The 27,791-nt window shown below is 39.9% G+C and overlaps 2 protein-coding genes and 1 long non-coding RNA gene across 3 annotated transcripts; 2 read left to right on the top strand and 1 right to left on the bottom strand.

Moving 5' to 3' along the window:
* Nucleotides 1-181: 181 nt before the first annotated feature.
* LOC139203408 (creatine kinase S-type, mitochondrial-like) lies at nucleotides 182-4,442 on the top strand. The gene is made up of 9 exons (XM_070833115.1): nucleotides 182-324; nucleotides 974-1,172; nucleotides 1,254-1,349; nucleotides 1,464-1,685; nucleotides 1,807-1,892; nucleotides 2,888-3,011; nucleotides 3,317-3,451; nucleotides 3,569-3,694; nucleotides 4,326-4,442. The coding sequence occupies exons 1-9, from the start codon at nucleotides 182-184 to the stop codon at nucleotides 4,440-4,442; spliced, it is 1,248 nt and encodes a 415-aa protein (XP_070689216.1).
* A 2,596-nt stretch (nucleotides 4,443-7,038) lies between these two features.
* Nucleotides 7,039-7,917, top strand: LOC139204511 (uncharacterized). The gene is made up of 3 exons (XR_011584427.1): nucleotides 7,039-7,113; nucleotides 7,218-7,319; nucleotides 7,509-7,917. It is a non-coding gene; the product is annotated as an uncharacterized lncRNA (long non-coding RNA).
* A 6,668-nt stretch (nucleotides 7,918-14,585) lies between these two features.
* LOC139203954 (corticotropin-releasing factor-binding protein-like) lies at nucleotides 14,586-24,717 on the bottom strand. Its single transcript, XM_070833875.1, has 7 exons — nucleotides 24,609-24,717; nucleotides 24,382-24,469; nucleotides 23,600-23,757; nucleotides 22,261-22,471; nucleotides 20,893-21,047; nucleotides 15,779-15,899; nucleotides 14,586-15,030 (listed from the first exon to the last, which is right to left on the bottom strand). Exons 1-7 carry the CDS (start codon nucleotides 24,687-24,689, stop codon nucleotides 14,876-14,878), a joined length of 969 nt encoding a protein of 322 aa, XP_070689976.1. The 5' UTR covers nucleotides 24,690-24,717; the 3' UTR covers nucleotides 14,586-14,875.
* Nucleotides 24,718-27,791: the final 3,074 nt, after the last annotated feature.

The raw sequence follows: 27,791 nt of genomic DNA, 5'->3' as shown, positions 1-27,791 counted from the left end.
TCAGTTACAGTACGTTCACACAAGATGTAGTCAGTTTTAAAGGAGTAATTCAACATCTTACACTGGCTGCTCCAGTGGAAATTGCAATCTTTGGGTAAATAAATAATGTACATTTTAAGTTGATGGAAAGTCACCATTGCCGTCTGACCTTTCACCAGGTAACAACAAAGACCACGTAACCATGGCGAATTCTTTCACCCGTGTGATGTCTGGCCGTAACACAGCAGTGATGCTGGCCAGCATTGGAGCTGGCACGCTGGCATCTGGATACCTCCTCAGCGACAGCACTGCTGCCGCTGACAAGAAGAGGCTCTATCCACCCAGGTACGTGTGTGTGTGAGTGTGTTTGTGTGTATTTGTAAGGCGTCTCAATAATTATCATCAATGTACAGCCAAGATGTCTAACATTTCCTATTTCCATCAAAGAACATATTAAAGCAGCTGATTAACTAGTTATAATGGCAAAATGAAAAATGTTAGACATTTCAGTACGTCAGTCTCAGACTTCCAAACCAGCAGTATGTGCAAAAAATTAAAAGATTTTTTACGATAATGTTTGAGGTTATTGAGACACAATGCATAAAGATATACAAGCAAAGAAAAACTCTCTGATCCAAAGTGAACTGAAGTAAATTTGTGTGTTTCTCCCTGCCGAGTTTCGACTAAACTGTTTCTGTCACCATAGATAGATCTGCACACAGTAAATTTTTTTTGGCAATGTCTCCCTCATGAATTATAGCAACTCATATTAGCACATCTTAAAGACTGAACAATGAATGGACAAAATAAGAAGGTACTATATATATTTGTATATGTAGTTAGAAAACTGCAAACATTTCTGCTACTGAAGCACCACAAAAGCAAACTACAAGAAGTCTTTAAAAAAATATTTGTCTTGGAGGGGTGGCATATTGGACTATGAAAACAGCTCCACTAGTAGTTATAGTATTAAGTTAGTTTGTTCTTTCTGCAGTGCTGATTTCCCTGACCTGAGGAAGCACAACAACTGCATGGCAATAGCCCTGACTCCTGCCATTTATGGGCGCCTGAGGGACAAGAAAACCCCCAACGACTGGACCCTGGACCAAAGCATCCAGACTGGGGTGGACAACCCTGGACACCCATACATCAAGACTGTGGGCATGGTGGCAGGGGATGAGGAGAGCTATGAGGTTGGAGTTAACACTTGCTGTAAGTTGTTTTGTCTTAAGTCCTAAAATGGAGAAAACTGAGTGTGTGATTTTTCCCATCAGGTATTTGCTGAGATCTTTGACCCTGTGATCAAGGATAGACACAATGGCTATGACCCTCGCATAATGAAGCACCCCACTGACCTGGATGCTTCCAAGGTATGTTACACCTGCATATCTCTTCACTTTGTTCTCTGCATCAAATGGTCTTGTCCATGATCATTTCCTGTATCCACTCCTACATACGATGACCTTACACCCTTTCTTCCTCAGGTCACCTCAGGAATGTTTGATGAGCGCTACGTGTTGTCATCTCGTGTTCGTACCGGGCGCAGCATCCGTGGACTGAGTCTTCCCCCTGCTTGCACACGTTCTGAGCGCCGTGAAGTGGAGCGTGTAGTTGTTACAGCTCTGGCTGGCCTGAAAGGAGACCTGTCCGGGCGCTACTACAGCCTAGGAGAGATGTCTGACAGGGAGCAGCAACAGCTCATTGATGTTAGTGCACAGTCACACACATTCCCATACACACTGAGAGACATGGTTGGTTTCTGTACTTTTTTGATGACCTTTGTCATCTAATGCCCCCAATTCCTTTGTCCCTGTACTGGCCAATCAGGAGCACTTCCTGTTTGATAAACCTGTGTCACCTCTGCTCACGGCAGCTGGGATGGCCAGAGATTGGCCTGATGCTCGTGGGATCTGGTAAGGCTAGGAAAAGTCTAGAAGAATTAAAAATGTTTTTGTTGCTTATAGAACCTGCAAAAGCTGTAGTTGTATGTAGTCACAGTTGCCTTGAGTGCCAAGAAACATAGTTTTTGAAGTAATATGCCACAGAATTTTGAATAGTGGTCATGAGTTTATTCACAGCCATCACTAGTAGTTGGTTTGTGCTTGGGACAACTAGATTTTTAGTTTACAGAGACAGTAACAGCAACACTAATAAGATTACTGCTAGCTGATAACTTATACGATTTGTGACAGTCATTCCATAACTTCTATTTGACAACGTAGCAGTGTTTTATTTGATGATCTTTACCAAATTGTTAGGTACACCTATTTAGGAGGGATTGGGGAATACTGTCTGACATCAGTCACCATTACGCACCACCATGTTACAGTTGGACCAATGTGACTGGAAAGTAATGGATTATACAGCAGAATTAAATGACACTGTTCTTCTGTAAGAATATGTAAACCAGATTTTGTGGAAAACACTGTGCCCCCATTGCTACAAGGCAGATTCAGACTCACTGAATGCTAAAATTGAACATATCTTTTTCATTAGTTTTACAATACATACCTTTAGTGCTTAATATGTGGCTGTCAGTATCCTGAAACTTGCACTTATTGTTCATCCAGACCCAAGATTGATCTCCTGTTACTTGATCTCCTGTTTGAATAACTTGTTCATTCTTTTCACGCTTTTCAAACAGCTGCTCTGCACTAATCAAATTTTACTCTCCTCTGCCTCTGTTTTTTTCTTCTTCCTTTAGCTCCATAACTTTTGATAAAGTAGTGTGACTCCCACCCTCCCCACCTGCACATTCATGGTCAATAACTAGCCTGGCAATTCAGACATTTGCTCTGCTGAGTGGAATTAAGAAATATTTTTTTATTCTCCAATTATTCAGTTGTATCAGCTGATGCATTAACACGGCAATCAAAACCCATTGATTCTACCCTCCTGATTGTCTCAGGCACAACAACGAGAAGAACTTCTTAATCTGGATCAATGAGGAGGACCACACAAGGATCATATCCATGGAGAAAGGAGGAAACATGAAGAGAGTGTTTGAAAGGTTCTGCAGAGGTCTTAAGCAAGTATGCATGTGCTCACCATTTCCTCCCCAATTGAAATAGTCCATGCAGTTTATCTTAGTGCAACATAAAGTGTTTTAAAGACTTCACAAAATCATTGCCTTAAAAGTTGTATTGAAACAATAAGCAATAAAAAGAGAATATATAGTAAAAACAACCCATTGAAAATTAAGAAACAGGGCTAATTTATCTGCTAAAATGTTTGTCGTTGGCCAAAAAGTATGTATCTCCAGAGTCTGTTGCATTTATCTTTAATATGTGTGCTCAAAAAAGTAAAAATATAAATAGTCTTTTCTTGTAACTTTTAGGTGGAGCAGCTAATTCAGGAGAGAGGTTGGGAGTTCATGTGGAATGAGCGTCTGGGCTACATCCTCACTTGCCCCTCCAACCTCGGCACCGGGCTCAGGGCTGGCGTGCATATTCGCCTGCCCATGCTCAGCAGGGTACTGCAGCAAACACACTGGCAGTAAATGACAGCCTCCACAAGGACACACATTCACTCCTGTATTATAATTATCAAGTCTGAAAATGATTTAATGTGTGTGATGTTTATGACCTAGGACCCTCGCTTCAAAAAGATCCTGGATAACCTGAGGCTACAGAAAAGAGGCACAGGAGGTGTGGACACAGCTGCTACTGGAGACATTGTTGACATCTCTAACCTTGACCGTCTGGGCAAGTCAGAGGTAAACACTTGAAGAGGAGAGCAACTGAAGTAAAAGTAGAAATGAGCAGCAGGCACAGCCAGACAGAGGAGTGCAGACATCCCAGCAGGTGTGGCCTGCAAATAACGGCTCCCCCGCTGTTCTGTAATCTGTAATCCAGGCAGGGATGTGCCAATCGAGGTTAGAAGACTTCTGTTTCCTGAGCTGAGCCTTCCATGTTGCTCTTCCTCACAGGCTGTGATGAAGGACTCAAGCTGGAGCAGCCAATCAAAGGCTGTTAAAGCTCATATGGTGATGGTTATTGTCTGTGTTATGGTTGTGGTTAGAGTCTGACAACCACACCAAAGCATAGAGAGCCCTGCCTGAAAGGCCAAACTGTGGGAACAAAATTCCCTTGTCTTAGTTGAACTTGCCAAAACTACTGGGGGAATAACAGTTGACAGAAGGTGCAGTAGTTTGTGATGACAATGTAGTAAAGAAAATTATAAGTAAAATTTCAAAATTTCAAAAGCTGAATTTGAAAATATACTCAGTTCATTTTAACCAAACCAGTTAGTTTCACTTATTTGCACTCCGATAGTGGTTTGGTTTGTTATTCAGGTTGTACATATCGATCATGTGATTTTTGACACAAGTTACCATGTCTCCACAGGTCGAGCTGGTGCAATTAGTGATTGATGGTGTAAACTACCTAATTGAATGTGAGAAGAGGCTGGAGAAGGGGCAAGACATCAAGATCCCCTCCCCCATCCCTCAGTTCAGGAAGTGAACATCACCCCCGCTGGGAATCCTGGAAGAGAGCACGCGCTCCAACCGCTGGTTGTTAAGCTGTTGGTCTTAGATATTCACGGCATGTAGCACTGTACTGACTTACATGCACAATATATTCATTACATGTAAATGAATCTTAAACAAAATAAACTCTCTTGATGACTTGAAATGTATTATAGGCAGGTGCTTTACATGTTTGAAGATGTAGAACTAAAAAAATTACTTTAAACCTAAAACATGAAAAAGTACCAAGCCTGTCAACAGAGCTGGCAAATAACTATTTAAGTACAATTTTGAGGTACTTGTACTTTATGTTACTACATACTTCTGCTCCGCTGTATTTCAGAGCCAAATATTGTAGTGTCTGCTCCACTACTACCTGACAGCTATTGTTACTAGTTACTTCTTAGATTATGATTCTATATTAAAAGCATTTCAAAATAGTGTAAGATACCTTTTGTCTTGTGGCCCCTTCATAAAAAGTCCAATCCTTGTCACACTTCAGACGTGTCTGAGTTCCATTAAAGAGACATTTCCCATCTAAAACTCTCAAATGGTTTCATTAAATAATTTGAGGCCAAATTATCCAATTTTTCATGAAAATGCAAAGATCAGAGGAAAGAAAACACAAATGAATGTAATTTTTTTCCTTCTTTCATCTTCCATCAATCATCTCACACATGACTTAAAGTCTTGCAAATGGTTAATAAGGGAGTAAAAACTAGCCCCACCTCAGTCTGCTACAGCAGGCATCTGTGCTTTTTAATACTTCTATACTGACTGAAACCTCGAATCCACCTCGCTGTCCGTCATTGTGCTTTCCTCAGTAACGCCAGCTCCTGGTAACACAGAGATGAACAACGGCAAGACAAAGCACACAAACTGTTCTGCTCTTCTAAACATAGCGTGCAGAAAGAGTCTGAAAACAGCTGCAGCAGCCATGTCTGGAGGAGGAAAATGATGTGTTTTTTGAACATTAAACCATGTAAACGTTAAAAAAAAGTATGAACGTGAAAATGAACATAATATGGGACCTTTGATTAAGGTTGTGAATGGAGTATTTTTACATTCTTGCATTAGTACTTTTACTTAAGAAGAGGATCTGAATACATCTTTAACCACTGCTTCTAAATCAAATCCAGCTAAGTTATATATTTAATTTACCACGTGGAAATCTAACAAACAAAATATTAGATACGATTAGAAAGTGTTAGCTATATAAAACCATAATTACAGTAAATTGATAAAAAAAAAACCCAACAAGATAATAGAGCTGCAGCAAGGTCAAACAGGAAAGAATGTACAACTCAAGCACATATAAAGTACACGACACAATCACACTCAGACTTGACCTCCCACTGCTCTGCTAGTTCCTTCTCTTCCTCAGACAGCGATGTTGTTATCAGGCCATGGCCGACTGCCAGACTTAATAAGATGGAGTTATATTGGACTTTAATGTCATGACCTTTGTAACTCGGACTCACAAAGACTGTAGCAAGCAGGTTCATGTTCCTCTGATGATCAGATTTTCTTCTCTGTCTAACAACTATGAAAAGAATACCATAAGGAATAAAAATGGATGGATCACTTCTCAACAGCTGGTGGTTAAGTTGGCACTCAGACCTCACCTGTCTCCTATACAAGGTTGTTAATCCAGGGGTAAAAGGCCAAGCTCATTACTGACAGACACCACACTGAACAAACATAGGTGGCTGCTTAATACTATAACATAGCCACTTTCACCTCATTTTACATGCTTAGGCAAGAGGAAGTAGGGATTATGCTTTATAAATAAAGGCATCCTGCCATTAGAAATTAGTGTTCTAATTATTTGGGGGAATGGTCCTTTTAAATCCTGCCTCTAAAGGAGGTTTTCTGAGTCGCTGTTCCTTTTCTGGCACCAGATTAATGACGTAGATGTATTAATGCTATTAGAGATCTACACTAAAGAGCTCAGAAACTATGAGTGTGTGTTAGTAAAGAATTAATGCTGCAATTATTACATTCAGAGGGAGGCTAGGATTTATTTGATGGATGCTAAAATTGGAGAAGCTGAGCAGGGAAAGTGAATAGCCAGATTATACTTCACAGGATTTTGAACCACTTAAAGTGTATTATCAGTATATGCAATATTTCAAGGAAGCCTACAAGAGGCAGTTTTTATAGATATGATCTGAATATTTTTCCAATGTCTTTGCAGATCTTTGTGGCTGCATAAACATTGGTTACACACTCACTTCTCCAGGTGTGGCAGCTTTGGTCTTTAGCTTTAGTACCTTACACAAGAGGACAAATACAGTTCCTCAAGTTTCTTAAAATACTCAAGTTAAGCAAACTCTTACTGACACTGGAATTCCTTTGAATTCGAAAGGGTTGGTCAATCATTTGGTGATGAATTGGTGGGACTGTAGAGAGCCATAAATGTGTACAATAAATGATCAACATTAAAGAATAGCTGGTGGACACTCCCCAAGCGTGCAAGGCCCTCATGTAACTGGTTGTTGGTAGTAAGCCAACATTTTTAGAGGCTATAAATGAAACCAGGAATAATGCTCATTTGACATCAGAGGTCAGAGACGTTTCAATTCTCTGCATTTTCCCATCTGATCAAAGACTCAAAATGAGGCTGTGTGTGACTTTGGTGTTCATCTGTATGATGCTGTCAGCAGGTAAGAGCAGTAAAGAAGTGAATAATCAGTGCAGAAATTAATGTAGAAATTGTGTTTATTTTTGCTGGCCAGTGTGGACATATTTCATTCTTCTTTGCCTGCAGTGAATGCGTTAAAGTGTATTACCTGCTGGGGTGCAAACCCCGGCACCTGCAATCAGGCGTGGAACTGTCCTGATCATTACGACCGCTGTGCCACCACTATTGGTAAGCTGAATTCACTATCACTATCACCGGCTTTAATACTATCTACTCTGTATATAATGGTTTGCATTGCATTGTGGATTCTTACGGTTGCATCAGTAAAATTCAGTATAGCCTTGGTAAGCTTTATGGATGCCTATCACACATTTTAACTTTATTTAATGGAACATTTCCTGTCTGTCCCTATTGCAGTTGCTGAAAATATGGTCACCAAAGAATGCATGAGAAGTGATATGTGCAACAGAGTTTATTCCATGGGTGTCAGTTGCTGTGCAGAAGACCTGTGTAATGGAGCAAAACTCACCGGAGTCTTTGTCCCTTTCCTTTTAGCATCCATCGGCATCACTGCACTCTTCATTTAAAGCTTAACATCCTCACTTTTACATCCTCATGCTGTTAAAATCTCCTTTTGTGCTTTGAGTGTTCAAAAGTGGAGTGAGCACACTGGTATCATCTTCTGAGCATCGCACAGCTTTTGAGATATATTATTTATATCAATGCAGCATTTGAAATCAGAAATCCAGGTGGACAGAAAAGAATCTGTCTTTTGCACTGTATGTCTGTGATTATTCTGATGGGTACCTGAGTAGGACAATTTCAACAGATAAGAAATATTTTGAAACATTTGTATATAGATTGTACCAAAAAAATTATCCGGCCTTGCAAAATAACTATTCATTTCTTTGAAAATACTGATGGCATTTTAACAACAACTTTGTGCACCTTTTTTCCTGTGAGACGGCACATACTGCCATAACTCGATTATCTTTGCTCATGAATCTAAAAAACAACCAAAAACCAATAAAGCACAACTACATTCACACAGGAAAACTGCAGATGGCCTATGTACATATAACATCTTGTTTGGAAAAAATCTCAATGCATCATCCTGCTTGTAGTTAATGAAATGAGGCAATAGAGGGCAGTGTAGGAACTGTTGAGAATGGTAAATTATCAGTCAGTAAAACAAGTATCCTGTAACCAACCATAACAAAACTAAACAAACAAACCAAAACAAAACCGAAACAAGCTTTGAGTGATGTAAAATAATAAAATGCTCCATTAAAAGCCACAGACCAATTTTCTAATAGGTGGCCGGGTTCACAGTTTGATTTACTGGACTAATTACATTGCAATTATATAATTAATAGACATTTTTTAAAATAAAGTCATAGTCAAGTTATTACCAATTGGCTTGATGTTCTCCTCTGAAAGAGCAGATCAAGACCGCACCCTGATTATCATCAGCCCTGATCCCTATTCAAAGGGATTCATTACACTGTGACTGCAAATAAACTTACATTCCTTTGTTCAGTCACTCTTGAAGTAATGTGGTCTGCAAAATGAAGGGCAAAACAAAACAACTGGGGTTTAACCATTATGTAACCACTCCAGTTTCAGAACGCAACTCCTCCACCCCTGTGTGTAAACTGTATTCATCGCAGTTCAAAGCACTTTACGTCATCCATAAGAGGTAGTAGAAATGTATTATTGTGAACTAATGCTGACAGCAGATTTTAAATGAACTCCGCAAAACCTCTCTTTAATCTATACTGATAATTAAGACTTTAATCACTGTAAAACTGTTAGTATGTATGTCTACATCAGATCATTCAAAGCATAAAAATATATTTTCTAAAAAAAAAAAGAGGTTGCACATTAGGATTACTGTAAATTTAGCTTTATGAGTCATGTTGTCAATTAACTGAGCATCATCAAACTGATAATGTATAAAAATATTTATCATTGTTTATATGTAGCAGCTGCAAATCCCTAAATGAATCTGAACAGATGCAGTTCAGTGTAACTACATTTTTCAGGACAGCGAGTCATAACAGACTGACACATTAAAGTATATCACACACAAGCAGTGTGTGAACAATGTGCTGTATGTAATTTGTGGTGATATGTTTGTGCTGGGGTCAGCTGCCTATGGTGAACTGTGAGGGCGATTGATTTAATGCCCTATAATGAGGCACAGAGAGCCACAGAGCTGAGGTCACATGTAAACTGGTAGCTAATATATTGAGCAATACACACGTGTGTTTCCCCCAGTGAACGTTCATTTGTGGATGTAAATGCTGACTATCTTTATTTATCTGTCGGTGACGTAAGCTTGATTTGTACTCCTTCCATCAGGCATGCAAAACATATATATTTACATATCAGCAGGGGTCTATTTCCTGCAAGTCACTCCAACTTCCAATATGAGCCAAGCTGTCAGGTAAAAGGCTCCAGATGCTTGATCGTTCTGGCTTCTCTTACATTTTAAACCTCAACATCACGTTGTTTTTGCTTTTGCTGGATTATACTATGTGGAAAATTAATATTCGTCTGTTGACTGTTGGCAAACCCCAGATGCTGTAGATCACCAGATGTTCACCAGATCTTCCTTCTTCCATCATTACCATTTATGAGTTACAACTGATTCTATAAGCAAACAATAGCGCTGTCTACTCATGTATGAGGAAAGCGATGAAAGATTCTCTAAAAGTGGCAGTAACATGAAACTAATCTTTAGTTATTATCTAAATAGGGTTTATGAGTTTAAATCTGGTTGATGTACAGAAGAGTTAATAAGAACTGGTGGTAAGTAATAAATCCAATTTTATTTGTATTAATTTTGAATTGAATGTATTCAACCCAGAACGCTTTTAGTAGCCTCCACAGTATCCCTGATATTTTAGTTAGCATTCTTTCAAATGGACACTAATTAAGTTGTTATGTAATATGTTATCAAAACCAAAATATACGACAGCCAAAACTATGAAAATATGATCCAGGCTGTAAAAAGGCCTGAATCTTTTAAAAATAACAACATCTGGAGTAGTACTGTTCATGCCACTGAAAACAAGCTATTTACACTATAAGAACATGGGAGGTGACACAGGAACATTTGCACGTTGTGGGACGTTGGCTTCTGGTCTGCAGCACAGGGACCCCACAGGGGACAGTACTCTCCCCCTTCCTCTTCACCCTGTACACCTCGGACTTCAGCTACAACTCTGGGAGCTGTCACCTCCAGAAGTTCTCCGATGACACAGCCATCGTAGGGTAGGGAGTACCGGGAGGTTGTCTCCAGCTTCATTGACTGGTGTGAGCTAAACCATCTTCAGCTCAACACCAGCAAGACAAAGGAGATGGTGATTGACTTCCGCAGGAAGACATCCTAGACTGCACCGGTGAACATCCAGGGACTGGACATTGAGAGGGTGGAGACCCTCAAATACCTGGGTGTTCACCTCAACAACAAACTGGACTGGTCTCACAACACAGACGTCCTGTACAAGAAGGGCCAAAGTCGTCTCCTCCTGCTGAGGAGACTGAGGTCCTTTGGAGTGTGCAGGACTCTGCTCAGGACTTTTTATGACTCTGTGGTGGCGTCTGCAGTCCTCTATGCAGTGGTCTGCTGGGGAGGAGGGAGCACGGAGAGGGACAGAAAGAGACTGAACAGGCTGGTCAGGAGGGCCGCTTCTGTCCTGGACTGCTCCCTGGACTCCATAGAGGAGGTGGGTGAGAGGAGGACATTAACAAAACTCAAGTCCATCATGGACAACCCCTCTCACCCCCTGCATGAGACTGTGGGGGCCCTCAGCAGCTCATTCAGCAGCAGGCTGAGGCACCCACCCTGCAGGAAGGAACGCTACCGCAGGTCATTTCTCCCATCAGCCATCAGACTCTTTAACACCAGCATCACTGGCTGATGTTAATACACTGTTTTCCATCCATGTCATTCCATTCCTTCATTCCTGTCCATACCTGTACATTTCTGAACCAAAGTGTAAATATCCCATAGTGTAAATATTTATTTCATCACAGCCATATATTTATATTTATATTTATTTTGCTATTGCTATTTTTTCTTCTACTATTGCTTCTTTTCACTCTCCCTGTTCTATTGTTGCTGCTGTAACATGAGAATGTCCCCCTATGGGGGATCACATAAAGAAAAGTCTAAAGTCTAAGTCTTCCACCCGCTCATGGTAAACTGCCAGAAACAGAGTTTTTTCTGTAGCTGGAATAGCCTGAATAAGACCACTAGACAGGCGGACTCTGACGATGTTTTAAAGATGCACTTTAAGACCTATTTTTATTCTCTGGATTTTAATTGTGTTTAACCTGTTTTATTAGATTCCTTTGGTTTAAATTGTACTCAAACATGTTTCTATTTTACGCTTGCCTGATTTTCAAAACACCTAAGCGCATCTATGTGGTATATGTCTTTAGATACTGTATGTCTGCCTTTGTGAGGCACTTTGGTGCAAAAGCAGCTTGCTTTTTAAACTGCTATATAAATGAAATAAACTTGAAACCTGAAACATTCTCATAGAAGATGAAACACACAACTACCTTTAACTAACAGATCTGCAAGTCTATCTTGGGGACTTTCATGACATGTTGCATAATGCAGAGCCGTGGTGGAGACTAACTAAGCACCTTTACCAGTACTACAGTAAGTACAGCTCTGAAGTACTTGTGATTTACGTCAGTGTCCCCATGGTATACTTCTTTATACTTGAATTATACATTTGTGAGGAAGTTGTTGGAATTTGCTCCAGTACATTTATATGACAGCTATAGTTACAAGTTCTTTCTGCTTTGGGATTAAAATGCCCCAATGAACCAGTATCTCTCTATAAAAGCTATAAAGCTTCACCTTGAACAGCTGTAACTCTAAAACACTGTTTACTTGTTCATGCATCAGTGATAATAATCCAATGATATAATATGTAAACATAATAATAAAACACCACCAGGGGGCGTTCTGCTCGCTTGACTACTGTTATCATAAAATCTTAGCAACATTTTGCTGATAATGCCTCAGTACTTTTACTCTACTTAACTTGTAATGTTTTTGCACTTTGGTAACACTACTTAAGAAAGGGCTGAATACTTCTTCCACCACTGAGGCAAGTGTGCACAGAAGTTATTTAGACTATGTGATAGTACTATTCAGATACAAGTTTGTGATTATATGCAAATGTTGAGGAGCAAGTCGGTTAGGAAACCACAACCTCTGTGCTGTAGTTGGTGTTTGTTGAATTAGCCTTGACTGTGGGGGTGTGAGTCAGTTGAAATGTGCTCAAAAGGGGAAAAAAAAGAAATTTCATGATAGCCCAAAACAAACTATCATAGAAAATTTACTGATGGAGAATAGAAATGGAGGGAAAGGACAACAAGCAGATTTTTCTCTGTAGTGTATTACATAACTAGTCCAGTATGAATAATATTCCAAATAAACATTCCAATGTTATTAATAAAGCGTGTCTCTTTCTGTACAGGGTCACATCTCATCCACAAGGACTTGTGACTCCTTTAGGCCAGACAAGTGACAAACTCACTTCCAGTCCACCATCACAGTCCACTATAAATACATTACATATGTATTCAAGACTGCTGTGCGCACTGCTAGAAACAAATAATCAGACTTTATCCCTTTAGATGGCATCCAAAGTGCATTTCATTCTCTAATGAAGACTGAAAATTACAACACATCGAGCGAAAAAAGACATCCGCTGGTTAATTGAATCATCATGGTTGAGCAGGTTTGAGATTAATTCCACATAAGGAGAAGATCAAAAGCGAGCTAGTTAGAAGGATGTCGAGGGGAATAAGAGCACTGAGGCTTGTGGGATAATCCCATTAAGAGCAGCACATTCATTCAGACTGAGGATCCACAATTGTACAGTATGTAAAAGATTAAGACTAAACAGTCAGTGATGGAGAGGGGTCAAATGCAAACGTGTATTCTTACAGTTTAAGAACATTGTGGTGTATTATTCTCTGCTCTCTGTATCAAGCCTTTCTTGATTGTGATTTTGCGCAGTGATCAACCACTATGGATGCTATTTCAGAGTTTGTCTCTGGAACAGATTGGATTACAAAAAAATAAGAGAAATGCATGCGTCATTGCTTACTACTGGTTGCCAAGGACATATTTTAATACACTGGATTACGCATACACATTTACATTATACTTATATATACAAATATATCACTGAGTATATCAGTGACATATTCCCTGACTAGCTGCGAGTATTGAATCTAAAATTAGAACGATAGTCTTCTAGAGTCTTCTAGAGGTGTACAAATGACCATTTTTCTGCATAAATAGTAACATTTTTGTGTTAACACTATGGAAGCATCTCACTTCAGCATCCGCAGTCACTGGCTCAACGTCCAGTAGCAGTATGTTAGGATTTTAAGCACATACCTCATAATATTTATTAGAACCATACACCATTGATAAAAGGCAGCAAGTCATGCTAGCAACCCTGTGAGGCTGGTCTTAGGAACAGAGGTGCTTTGAGATAAACACAAATGCCAGCATGCTAACACACTCACCATGATAATGCTAACCTGCTGAAGTTCAGCGTATGTTTACCATGTTCGTCATCTTAGTTTTGCATGTTTGCATGCCAGCATTTGCTAATTGGCACTAAACACAAAGTACAGTTTAGGCTAATAGGGATGTCATTGTTTTGCAGACATTTGTCAAAGTAATGGACCAATAAAAATTTGGACCTGATGATATTGTTAGATGAAAAGTTGAGATATCACCAAAGTTATCAGAATAGTTTTCAGAGTTATCAGAGATAAGTCACTTAAAACTGTAACTGGTGGCGCTAGAGGAAAAATCAAGGGGTCACCAAAGACATTAGGATTTATCATCTGGGTATATCTGTACAAAATGCACGACTGTCCATCTGAAAGTTGCTCAGATATTTCAGTTTGGACCAAAGCAGGTTCACTAGCTTAGCTAAAGAAGCAAGATTTGAACGCTCCTTCATCAACCAGCTCAAAACCAGCAACGAAAAAGAGTGCTCAAAGTAACTTGTGTATGAAAATGTGCAAAGTTTTGTTGGAAAAAAAATTCTCTGCCCGATAAATTAACATTAAAACCAAGCACACATAAGCACATCACGTATTGTATATAGTGCTGGACTAGACTGAAAAACATTCCCACATTTTCAGATTTAAACATAATAGTAATGTGACTGTGGGTATGATGGATGAACCATGCAGAAGCATTCTAGTAAAATAAACACCAAGTAAACATTCATGTCTATAATGAAATGGAGGAAAGCTCATAAAAACAGAGTGACTCACAAAAGCAGAAGATTAACAATGTGCTTTATCATGCAAGTCATATTTATTTTTAAATTGCCAAGGCAATATAAACAGAATAGACAACAGAGATGTAAAACCTCCCAAAGAATACTGAAACTGATATAAACTAAGAACAACAGAGGGAAGGTTTGAAATATATGCTCTTGCCAAGAAATATAATGTATCACAGATTTTCTTGACAAACTAACGAAAGGAAACAATCAAGTACACCATCATCTAAAAATTTGAGATGAATTAAAATAATTCCTCAAATAAATATGCTATGATCAAAGTTAACACTAAATAAAATATTTGGCAAATACAATACAAAATATTTATTGACGACATTCGTCAAACTGGTGTATTTACAGAGAGTTGGGTGATTGTGTGTGTGTGCACGTTAACAAATGTGTGTGTGTGTGTGTGTGTGTGTGTGTATGTGTGTGATCTCATTCCACGGCGCAGAAGTTATCCAGACTGTTCTCTCTGGTCTTGGGGAGCTCACGGTGTTCCAGTAGTCGGTACTGGAAGGAAACACGGTTGATATAGTTCCCACTGGACACCAGCCTCACCACCGAGTTATCACAACCAATCTTCATCTGGGCTGAGGGGCCAAAGAGAAAAACAGATGCTTTACACTGGATCACATACAGAGCGTTCTTGTTGTCTAGCCAGCCTGTCTTAGCCTGGGTATGACAAGTGTGTGTGTCTGTTCTGTCTGTGAAGTGTATTGAACCAATCCACCCAGATCGTAATAAATCAATAAAGATAGTGTAAGTATAGTAAAGATGTATAATACAGCATATTGCAATTCAAAATATAGGTATTGCTCTTCCAATTTCAATAAAAGATTCGTTATTAAACACTTTTGTGGGCTGAGTGTGAGTGTATGGTGATGGTATGGTTTATTTCAGAAAATATAGGAATTTATTAGTATTTATTTTTTTCAAAATCGACTGAAAATTAGTTTCTAAAATACAATTTGCAGATATGTGCGGGAAGTTATTATTTTGAACCACTCATCTGCAGCATAATCTGTCTATTATTGGAAGCATATTCTGAACTGTCCTCACAATGACAGGATCCTGCTGCTCTAACACTGAGGTGAACAGTGTTTTGTGTGAGATCATAATGTGCAGATGGACTTTAAATTCAATGCTTTTGTCAATATACATAGTTAAATGTGTTGATGTCTTGACATCGTTAATTTTCGGTAAAAGTTGAAAATAGTGAGCCTAGGCATAGCATAGCATAGAATAGCATAGAATAGTAAGCTTTTGTGATGGACAACAGCTGTTATGATAGAAATCAAAGATTTACACTGGAAGTAAACTGGAGGGGTTCTGACTCACCGAGCCCACTGAGAGAGAAACAGAGGTCAGCTACAGGGAACATCTTAGAGGTGTCCACCCCATTTCCTCCTAGCAGCTCGACATAGTCGCCTGACCCCCAGCAGCCCGACCACACCTGCTTCTGCAAAAAAGGAACAACAAAATGTTGATGAGCAGCAGTGTTTTTGTTTCTGTGTGTATCTGCAGTTTACCAGCACATGCACGAGGACACAATGCATATTCCTGTTGGCTGGAGAGGTTGGTAATGGCCATGTGTTATGTATGCAAGCCATACAACACGAGGAAGAAGATGACCAGGTGAATGCACTGGTGAGAAATACTGAATGTAAACTAGAGCTGCAACGATTACTCATTTAATCAATTAGTTGATTGACAGAGAACTAATTATTTAAGTCCTTTTTCATGCAAATATCCCAACAGTTTGATTGTTCAAGGTTCTCAAATCTGCATTATATATTTTATATTATAATAAATTGAATATTTAGGGGTTCTGGATCATTTGTTGGACAAGACAAGACATTTGATGACCTCACCTTAGGCTCTATGGTACTGTGACGGACAATTTTCACAACGTTTTTTTCTAACGTTTTATAGATTGAATGATTGATGGATTAGCCGAGATGATATTAGATTAGATTAGAAGAAAGCTCTACGGGGTACCTTTAAAATCCATCTTGGTCTGCATATCGTCAGTCACTGTGCATTATTGATCAGAATGACAGTTAGAGACACTGCTAAGAGAGAGCTCCATCTAACTATCACATAGGCAGCAGGCTCATATGTGTTGTTCAGAAAAATGCAATATATCCTAAAGCTAAAGGGTACCTCACGTTTCAATCTTAGGTCCATCATATTTTCAATCTATGCTCCTCTGTGCTTTTTAAATAAAACATGATTACATGCAGCTGTATTTGCCTGTAGAAATGTTCATACAAGTCATCTTTGAAATTGCAGCAGATGATTTTGGAACACTACTTTCCTCAACATTTGAGTAGAAATGTCAGGTTGTTGTATTTGGCCCAGCATATGCAGTGCAGTTTATCATAATGTCAGCGGTCTGGCAGGCAGTGTCAGACTAGCTGCCAACATCTTCAGGAGTCATTTTGTTTTGTTCAGGCCTTTATCAACATGATTTACAACATTTCCTTCTCTAACTTTAAGAGATTTGGATTTTGGATGACTGAAAGGCTTTTAACTGGCTATGAAACATTAAACATGTATTTAACATATTTCCATACCTGAAATATTTACATTATTCTGTTCTGTAAATGTGAAAAATATTATTTGATTTACATCACATTTTGCAGCTTTGTAAACATGATTAATCATTTCTATGATTCTACGTTATCTTCTATGAGGTAAACTTTTACCTCCTGCATACTTACTAGTGGTTGTAGTTGTCATGGTATAGCAATACAGGTAATCAAGACCGTAAATAGGTTTAATTAACTCTTATTCCTCAAACTTTTTGCACTATATTTGGGAATGTGTTTAGATTGGTAACTTTACTTAAAGGTGTAATAACTGATTTTGTTTGGCCACTTGGGGGAAGCACAAACAAGTCGAGAGCACAACATTTACAAATCTCCTTTTAAGATGATATGGCAAAGTTGTTTGCAAGCAGTTGCTTATTTAAAAGATGTTATGGAGCAACATAATCATTCATTTGGAGCTATGTTTCTGTTCAACTGATTCCAGTATATTACACCTCAGAAACTAGCCAACGTCTTCATAGAACAGTTCTAAGAAGTTGCAAACTGCCATGTTTAATGAATAATATGATGTGCTATGATTGAATAATGCTAATGTGATTGTAGCTGATTCACTCAGACCTAGTTAGACTTTTCGCTGTCGAAGTTGCACCTGTTGGAGTAGAACATCTCTCGACAACAAAATCACTCAAAATGCCAGTTTGGGCCTGCAAACTATTTGCCAAACAGAACATTGATTTTGGATGACTCTCCAAAACCTTGGATTATTTTCAAGGACAATATTTTCAGAGATTCACTGCCGGTGTTTTTCTTTTGACTATTGCTATGATAGCCAAGCCTTGGCAAATACTAGAATATGGATAAGGTCAAATTTAAGACAAATAAAACTAATTTAATAAGGTCATTAATTCTATTAGAAATAGCTTGACATATACATATAAATATGCCTATTCCTTTTCTTGCCAGGAGCGATATGAGAACATTCATACAAACCTCTTATCTGAACCGTAAGATGACATATATAGCTGGAGCCAGAAGTCTGCTAGCTTTGCTTAGCATGAAGACTGCAAACAGGGTGAAACTGTTTATGTTTACACATGTTTACACTATTGTTAATGTTGTGTTTACAGTATTGTTTATTAGAGATGCAATCATTACATGTACTGGATTGCTTTCTCAAATAAGCATATTTCCAAAATTGTTAAATTATTTAAGATTAATAAAATCTAGTCACATGTTACTGCAATAAATTATAGGAACTACATGGAACATTGTGCACTGACCTTGATGGTCTCTATGGACAAAATGGTGATGTTTCCTGAGCACCTCAGAAACCATAGAAAAACAAAAATACAAATTGGAAAATGAAGCGTTTAGTTTGATTTAAGAGCAATGACCCTTGTTACACCCTTGATACGATCCCTGCCCAAGACAGCTCCTGACTATCCAGCCAGACTAACCGAACCAAGCACCGCAGCTGGTGGTATGACGGCCCCAAGAGGAGAGATGAGAGCCTGAATAAGATCTAAATTAACCCAGCTTGGACCTAAGGCTGCTCCTGACTTATGTCCAGTCAGACCAGCTGGACCAAGCACCAAAGCAGGTGGTGCGACCGCTACGGAGAACAGGGGAGAGAGTCAGGGTACAACATTCCATCGGACTTGTATCATAGAGGTTTTGTGAGGTGAGTGAGTTAGTTATACAGGCTTCACCGCAACCTAACCTGACACCCTAAATGATCTTTTTATAAAATTGTTGTCAGTGTCCCTTGCTGCCAAACAATCAGCCCGGCTCACTGGGAATCTCCCTGTGTCTTAGCCACGCCATGCCTGAATATATCGTAATTATTTTCTCTCTGACTCTGTTTAGACACAACTGGCAAATATGAGGAATAAACACATGAATTAAAATTCACAAACAGTAGTGATACTATTGCCAATAAATATTGTGGCTAGGCAGATTTGTCAGCAGTCCGTGGATGCTACCTAGATTGTGCTGGATCAGTAGATGGGACGATTGATTGAAACTGGGCTACTTCTTTCCTCCCTACTTCTGGAAAGGAGGATTTTCAAACTCAGCCTTCGTTTTGATCGCAACTACACACCCATTAAGTTTCACAACTGCTTCTAGCACAGTTGGAGCATTCTCGCATTGACAAAATATGTCCGCAGACTGATAAATAAAGCACACACAGAGACTCACTAGATCAGGGGTGTCCAAACTTTTTTCACTGAGGGCCACATACAGAAAAACACACAAAGGGCTGGGCCACTCACTAGAAGTGAGCTATATTGCTAACTTTAATCCACTAGAGGTGATGTATATCGCCTCCCCTCTCGTGGATTAAAGTTGGCAAAATCAATCAAATGTAGGTAAATTCTGCTTGATAACTGAATATGATTCAAGAAAAAAAAACAGCCTTTCCATTAGTGGGCTTTCATTTATTAGTTGTGGTACAAGCTGGTCTTTGCCTTGTAGGCTCTTGTTCAGTGTGTTAAGGTGATCAGTGAGATCCACTAAACATGCCAACCAGAGAGGGTCACTGAGCTCATGAAGAGGTCCTTCTCTCTTCAAAACTGGTCCATTTCTGATCTCAGGGAATAAAACCACTGCAGCACAGAGCCACGACTTAGCCAGCGCACATACACCACCCCCCCCCAGCACCAGCACCAGCACCAGCACCAGCACCAGCACCAGCATCAGCATCAGAGAGGGAAGCTTGAAATAGTCTGTGCTAGAGCCCTGGTGCTCGAATCAACAGCCTTACCTCCACTTTCTTGCCCCTCGGCGGACACCGTAGATTCTTTTGCGCTCCTGTCCCAGCTGGAGCCCCATCCGTCGTACCTCCACACAGCTCGTCCCATTTAAGTCCCATCATGCCAACTGCATCTGGCACAGCTTCAAAAACATCCTTGCCCGTCGTGGTGCTCTTTAGACTGCTAACATCAAGCAGCTCCTCCATAATGCAACAGTGATCGTCATTAGTTATTAGCTGTGCTCTCATCACACACCGCGTCTGAAACTTTCTACACTCACTTGCTCTCTTACGTTTCCTTAATTCTGCCATTTTGGGTCACCTGTAGCAACTTTCTTCTTCTATTACTCATTTTATAGAGAAGCTGCCTCGTTCAAGACAGTTACTCCACCTAGCGGTGAGACTAAGAAGTACAATACAGTCCAGCGCAAGTTCCATGTGTGGGCCGTATTACAATACATTTTTAGAATTTCCTGCGGTTTCCGCAGTTGGCCCGTGGGCCGTAGTTTGGACACCCCTGCACTAGATGAAAACAATAACAGCTAACACTGTCACAGCTGGTAATGATGTGTTCCAACTGCACAAAGCTCACCTCACATGAATGGAATCAGCTATAAAAGTTGTTGTGAAAGGTGGTTTATTATTTTAAAGTCCTTATCTAAAAATAAGAACTGTACACAAATGTACTGTACATAAAAATAAAGGGAACTGTAGCCTGATAATTGTGAATTGCCAAACAAATCTGACATGTGGGCAGCCATTCACAGGTCTGGCACCAGTTCTCTAGCAATTAAGGTTCATGTTTAGGCAAATGGAATTAGTTTTGACCAGAGGCTGATCTTAGCAGTGAACTGAAACTTTTTATTTTGTAAAAGTAGTAGTAGTACGGACAAACCTCCAAGACTCCTTCTCCAATATCAATGGTTTTACTGAGAGCATCACTGTGTGTGTACAACATTTTGGCGCTATAGTCAAACTAGAGGGCACTGTCTCTGTAAAGTACCATAATCCGGTCTCAGTGCACCATAAATTTGTTTATTTACAGAAGAATTCAAGTAAAGCGAGAGTACTTTTTCAATTAGAGTTGTTTTTCACAGACAAAGGAGGATGTTTGTCTGCCTTTTAGTGTGTCCGTGTGTGTGTCTCACCTGTGGGCTGAGCTCATTGCTTTTGGCCTGCCCCAGGCTGAGCTCTGTCAGTCGGATCTCCACAGGGTAGATGATGGAGAAGCTGCAGTTCCTGCGCTGGTGTGGCATCACCATGGTGAAGCTGCCCTCTGGACTCTGAGACATGATGTTACAGGCTTTACACACAAACACACACACACACACACACACACACACACGGAGAGGTTTCGAATTAACAGTTACCCATCACCAGAGAAACTCATTACTGACACCTCATGTCACAAATTGGACATAATCAAGGCTGACTGCGGGGAGAGGACACAATTAGGGTTGAGCATGGAAATCCAATTCCAGTTCTGATGACAAAGATAAGAAAATAATGAAATTTGAATTGATAACAGTATGAAAGACTAGACAGACACCAACAGGAGTCGGAACACTTTACTCCTGCGGGCATGTTGTTCATTTAGAAACATTTTCATGGAGAAGGAGCTGTGCCAATCAAAGCTGAGGAGATTATAGACTGCTATTTTATCTATAAGACTGGATCAATGACTTATGACTGTTGTGAACATGTATCATTTTTCCAACTGTCACTTGTGTTTACAAATGAATAAAATCTGCTTTTATTTTTATTTTTTAAAACACATTAGTGCCCCTCATTGTCAAACTGTCCCAAAATCTGGTGATTTTTTAAAAATGTATTGGCAAAGAGGGGTCTACACATTTTGTGGGACATAACATATTTACTGTTGCATATTATCACCTCATTGCATGTACAGCTGTTTTATGGCCAGTTTTACCCAATTTGGGTCACCCTATGACACAGCAGAGGCTTGTTATCAGATGAAATAAAGGGCCAGTACTGTGGACAGCTGCAGTTAATGGTCAATATATGAATAAAACCTCACACTGTGGCTTGAGATTTATGTTGTTTCTCTATAGATAATCCATTCAAATTCCCTTTTTTGCGTCAGTGCTCTTTCTTTGTCTGCCCTTGTCTCACAGGCAGACTGTGATTGTTATGTTGCTTGACACAGTGTTAACACCGTGTTTGTCAAGCAGCTGGAAAACAGGTGCATCCCTCTCATTCAATCTCTGCCTGTCGCTCTTGGCCTTGATTAATGCTCGACCAAGCGCAAATGACCGGGAAGAACACACATGCATGCACACAAGCAGGTACCGCCAGTCTGGAACTCATTTTAAAAGCACACAAATAAACGCAAATCTGATTTAGATGCAAGGCCTTTGTCCTTGCTTATATTCTTCTTAGGATTTTATGTTTTGGTTTACAATTTAGTTTTATTTTTATGGATGTTGTTTCTGTTTATTTTGCTTTTAGACTTTTTTAGCCGTCAAGTGATTTCAAGGATGTGCAGCAGGACTCACGGAAGGGGTTGTGCAGCTTTTTGACAGCAAGGGTGAAGCCACTGTCGGGGCTGTGAATGCGGAAGAAGATCATGGCGACGTTCTGAGAGGAGCGGCTGGTGGCTCCTGGTGCTGTGGAGGAGCAGTAGTCTGTGTAGCGCTGGTGTAGAGGGAGCTGGTGGTCCTGCCTGCTGGGGAACTTCTCTCCCTTCAGAACCCAGCCGTCAAACATCTGTTGGAGGAACATAAGTGGAGTAAAAACAGACTATTTATTAACAGTTTTTTAAATCATAACTTCTCTCAAACAACATTTTCACCTCGCAACACATTTCTCATATTACTTGGTGTAAAGCATCAGTAAAGCGTTGAGCCAAAAATGACCCATGTAGATTACTTATTCACTTCACTGCCCAATTCACATATAGAATATGGACCTAAATATGACATAACTGCAGTTTTTTTGTAGGAGGACTCATTTTTACCTGAAAACAGCCACAAAAACACCATTAATGGTACTTTTCCTGTTTACATACAGTGGGACATGATGGACATTAGGCAGTTGGACAAAGTGCTCGGCTAAATTTCTACGTATGACAAATATGTGGTTGCTGTCATGAAAGCACATCACTTATAATGTATAATGATTAAGCTGCTCTATTTGTTAATCTCTCAAATGTCCCTGTGTTTTTGTTTATTAATAAACTTGACTTAACAGTGTACTGTGTTTAAATAACAAAAAATAGATTGGCTTATTAATTTGATATACTGTAAGGCGACATTACTTTACTTTGAGTGTCTTTTCTAAGGGTATTAGTCCAATATGATTTACAGCACCATCTCCACTGCTGTGATGTGAATCATATTTAATTACAACCATAATCCAACATGAATTTTGTGCTATAAATATTCTGTAAATCTCATTTATACAGATAATGTGTTCAGAAACAAAGACGTGTGCTGTTTGGTTGTGTTGAGCGTCGTTCTGCACACACAACTGCTGCTGGTTTCTAGCCTGTAAACCCAGTCATTATTATAAAGTTCAGAAGTCTTTCTCTCTCCCATGCCTTTTACCACTTTGGCCCGCATGGACTGAAACCGCAATGTAACTGGCAGGCTTGGCTTCAGAACTAAAGCCTTCTCTTCCCACACTTGCTCTGGGTAATGTGACCAATTCAGAGAAGATCCTGTGTGGTGTTTGGCCCTTAAACACAGCCTTAACCCTGTTTGGCACCATTTTAATCAAACAGACAAAGATGAAATAGAATTCAGGGTATAAATGGCAATGCCCTGAACTTCCTGTCTTCCACTCTGCGGAGGGGTTGGGGCTGTGTGGGTGTTGATTTTCATGAGTGGAGCCAACCTTGATGAAGTCTCCGGCGCTGCAGTCGATGTTGACGTCTGACAGCTCCAGACTGATGACCTCACTGGGCTCAGCGATGATGAAAGCGGCGCAGGCCAGCTGGGGCTGAGACGCCACAAAGGTGAAGTAGCCATCAGTGGCCAGCATGTCCAAACATCCTAAAAACCACACACAGGTACACTCATATTGATTATGACAGAGGACTGATTCACATAACACTTTCACTTGGCTGTAGACCACAAGGAACCATCAAGGATTCAGTGTGATCTTCAAAACTGGTCATAAACTCAAAGCGTGATGGTAATCAGCTTTACGGTCAAACACAACAAGGCTTCCAGTGTTCATTAGTCTCAAATGTTTAAGCGCTGGGAGTTTTTATGCTCATGTAGTAGAGCTGATGTGGCTCTGAGGCGTTAGTGACTAATTCTGATGGAAGTGGATTTACATAAAACATCAACACTGTATTACTTTCTGACATTATGCTGTGTACACTTTTGGGAGATACTAAATCTATAGTTACTGCAGAAACAGTAGTCTGTATAATAAAGATGTAGGCATGGTTTATAAGTGATTCACTGGCTGATAGGTGGATAGAGCACTAAAATGTGTTCTACAGCACCTGCCTGGACACTTACAACTGCAATGAACATTTCTCCACTTAATATTTTTAATTAGAATGATGTGTGTTAATTATGTGGCTTTACTTGCTGTTTGCCCAGTCGCTAAACAATGTTAAGTATAATCAGCTACTGAATAAAGCCATTGTTTACTGCTGCACTTACTGAGAGGTCGACGGAAAATAAAATCCTCTGATTCTCTTTTCTGGTCCAAATTGAGCAGAGAATATAATCCATCTGCAGCCTCGTTGTCCTGAGTAAAAACATGATAGATACAGACGTCAAATTTCAGGTTCCATTTGCACTCGCAGAAACTTTATAGACATCAGTTTAACCTGCACAACTTAAACCAAAGCGAAGCTGAATCACTGATTAACAATCAAAACTCTCACCTCTATGTAGCGACTGAGCCCCATCCGTGATGAGAGGGAGATCAGAAAGAGGAAGAGCTGTGCGCGCAGAGCCACCGACATGCTGAAGTGCGTCTCTTCAAATGTTTCCTGAAGCAGAGGGGAAATAACGGCGCTGCCGGGGAGGTGGCAGCTTATATAGCAGCACAGACAGACAGGCAGGCAGGCAGGCCTACAGCAGAGGGTCACTGAAAAACACTGAGCCGTGCGGACTTAGAGTCACTTTAATCACACCACTCTTAGGACTCTTAAATCTGCTTAGCTGTGTGGGAACTAATGATAAGTGCGCATAATGTTGTTAACAGAAAGTAAAGTCATAAAGCAAACCTGCCAAATTCCATGAAATTGTTGCAGGACATAATTGCCTATTGTTTGATTAGACCATTAAAATAGATCACTACTACTGAAATAAAAGTACCCAGTACAAAAAAATGCATAAACTGTTGTTATTGTGTTGCATCATTTTACTCAATGTTTGATGCCTTGGAGCATCTGGCTGGAAGTGAATGAACCTGAATGGCTCATTTACATTTACTCATTTGAAATTCTTCCATTAAACAAGGACCCACATGCAAACATGGGGCAGTGGTGGTCTATATTTTAGAGAAACAGGCTTTTGACTGGAAGGTTTCTGCTTCACCTGTGAGCTACAGGTCTTTGTAGACCTTTGCCTCAGAGCTAATGTTGACTAGTTCATTATCAATTCCCAATGCATGTCAGAGTGCTTATTTTGCTTCACTCCTCTGTCATAAACATAATTTCTTGGAGACAATGAACCAGTGATTAGGACAGAAGGGTCCTGTCCGAGCGACCCCGTGGTCTCTCCTTCACCCGTGGACCCCTGAGGCCCAGGCCAGACTGATCAGGGAGAGGAATGAGGGAATCTGTATGAACATTCTTCCATTTCTGCTATAAGTTTAAATGTGGTTAAAGGAACTGTCCAAAGTGCCCACAGATCAATTAATGCTAATTAATGTGTTCTTTTGTCTAATGGTGTAACCCACATGTTCATGAATATCCAAGGATGACCAACTAACCAATTTCAACTTTTGAGGATGCTGCTTCAAATCCTGTGATAACACTGTAATTCACCAATGAGTGAAAAGACTCAGGAAGTCCATATAATTAATAATCGGTGTCTAATAAGTTAGAAACTAACCAACAGTATATTCCATCCAGGTCTGTTTAATCTGTGTAATGTGATAATTAGAGTAATGGAAGTTAATGCAAACTTGAGAATGCTAAAGATTAGGTCATTGTGTGTCATGCCATTTAGGAAGTATTTGGTAAAGACTTAATGAATATATGTATTGGAAATGAAATATCTTGATTCTGTATACCATGCAGTGTTAGGAATGAAAATGGATTTGGAACATAGTGAATATGAAACAGAAATCTAATTTAGTACGTCTAAAACTTTTAGTGATGACACAGGCGTTCCTCTGTCAGAGGAGAACACGCCCCTAAGATGCAGAGGATAAAACCCTCTGTCTTCCCTTCTGTCATGGCTTAGCCCTTCTTTTCTGCTATGCCGTTTTTATTTTATTGTTAAGTTTTGCTTAGCCCTTCTTTTCCGCTTTGCCGTTTTTTTTATTTTATTTTTATTTTTCCCTTTAAAGTTTTACTTTGTTACTTATAATCTTTGTGCCTGCTACCTTCAAGTTAAACTTTTGTAGACCGTTCTTCTGAAGTTATAGCTGATCACTATGACTGAAAGTGTAACAGAGTTTTCTTAAAGTCCTCTTAAATACCGCCTGAAACACCAGCCAGAACCAAGTACTTTTGATAGCAACTCTCGTTTTTGATAACTCTGAACTGTTGCGTGTGACCAGCGACAACTTTTTCTTAGTGAGCTTTAAATGAGTTTTGAAGCTGAGGCTGACATCAGATCCAGATCCAGCATCCTGCCTATTAAGAGCTGAACGCCGCTGGCTGTCCTGTAGTCCGAACGGACCGACAGATGCCACCACCAAGAACCAGCACATCCTGATCCACCAGAACCTTCAAGTTCCTGAACCACGGTGCCGAGTGAACTGAGCCGACATCGCCAAGGCCCTCCAGCCTCCTGTCTCAGCCTCCAGAGAGAGCTCCTCTCTCTCCTCTTCCCCTGGAAACCTGCCAGGGACGCTGACAGCTGACCCTGCCTGTGTGACTGCGGACCACCACTGGATGCATCGCTGCTGGACCAAGGGCCCACGTGAAGTATAACAGCTGGTGCTAGTTCACAAGTTGGTGTCAGTGTAGCTCTGAGATCTATCTAAGTCTGCAGGGAGAGTAGTCAGTGGATCCTCTGTGGTTCTAACTACAACGTTCTTAAAGTCAGACGGGTTCCCCTCGTCCTCCTTCAGTTTCATTTCACTATCAACAATCCAAAGGTTTATCAGCAATGTTAGTCTTCTGTCTTGATTGTTGTCTGTCTAGTGTCATTTCTGTCTCATCCGCCTTTATAGTCATTAGTGTTTTATGTTGATATTTAGCATTTATTAATAAAAAGGTGTATTAACCGCCACTTTGCTGCCTGGATATTTCTTCATAACAAGGTCTAAGAGGATCAATGCCACTGAGAACTTACACATTTAGAACTGAGACTGTCTAATGTTTAATGCTTAATTCCTAAGGTTAAAGACCTGAAGCCATCTGTGCTAATAAAATAATAAGTTGAATTTCCCGTCCAATGACGGGTGGTGCCCCTATTGATACGAGAGCTTTTACTTAATTAATTAAATGGTAGTCAACCTGCTACATTTATTGGTGCCCCAGTGAGAGGCCTATATCTTCCTACATATTTTGGTGCCCTCCTGTGAGGCAGGTATAATTGCTACATTATTTTGGTGCCCGCGTTGTGAAGCACCTATACTCGCTACAACCACTTTCCTTGCCAACTTCTAATTCACAGTGGTGGATATTGGCATGGGCGACAATCGGGGTAATGTTCCATGTTCCTGACAATAATAAAGAAATCACAGCAATGTTTTTGTGGTCATTCTGTCTAAACCAAGAGTTACGAGTGAATACTGTGGCAGGGAAAAGCCAATCAACAAATTCAATCAGCAGCTTCATTAATACAGTAATTCTATCTCTATTTTCAGTATGTAAGTTACATTATGTAATCAGTTATTTGCTAAAACTAGTTTTGATAAGCTCAACAATACGAGTGTCTTCATT

Source organism: Pempheris klunzingeri, chromosome 7, assembly GCF_042242105.1.
Source record: "Pempheris klunzingeri isolate RE-2024b chromosome 7, fPemKlu1.hap1, whole genome shotgun sequence".
NCBI lineage: Eukaryota > Metazoa > Chordata > Actinopteri > Acropomatiformes > Pempheridae > Pempheris > Pempheris klunzingeri.
Note: the sequence above shows the minus strand (reverse complement) of the source record. Positions and strands in the feature narration are given on the sequence as shown.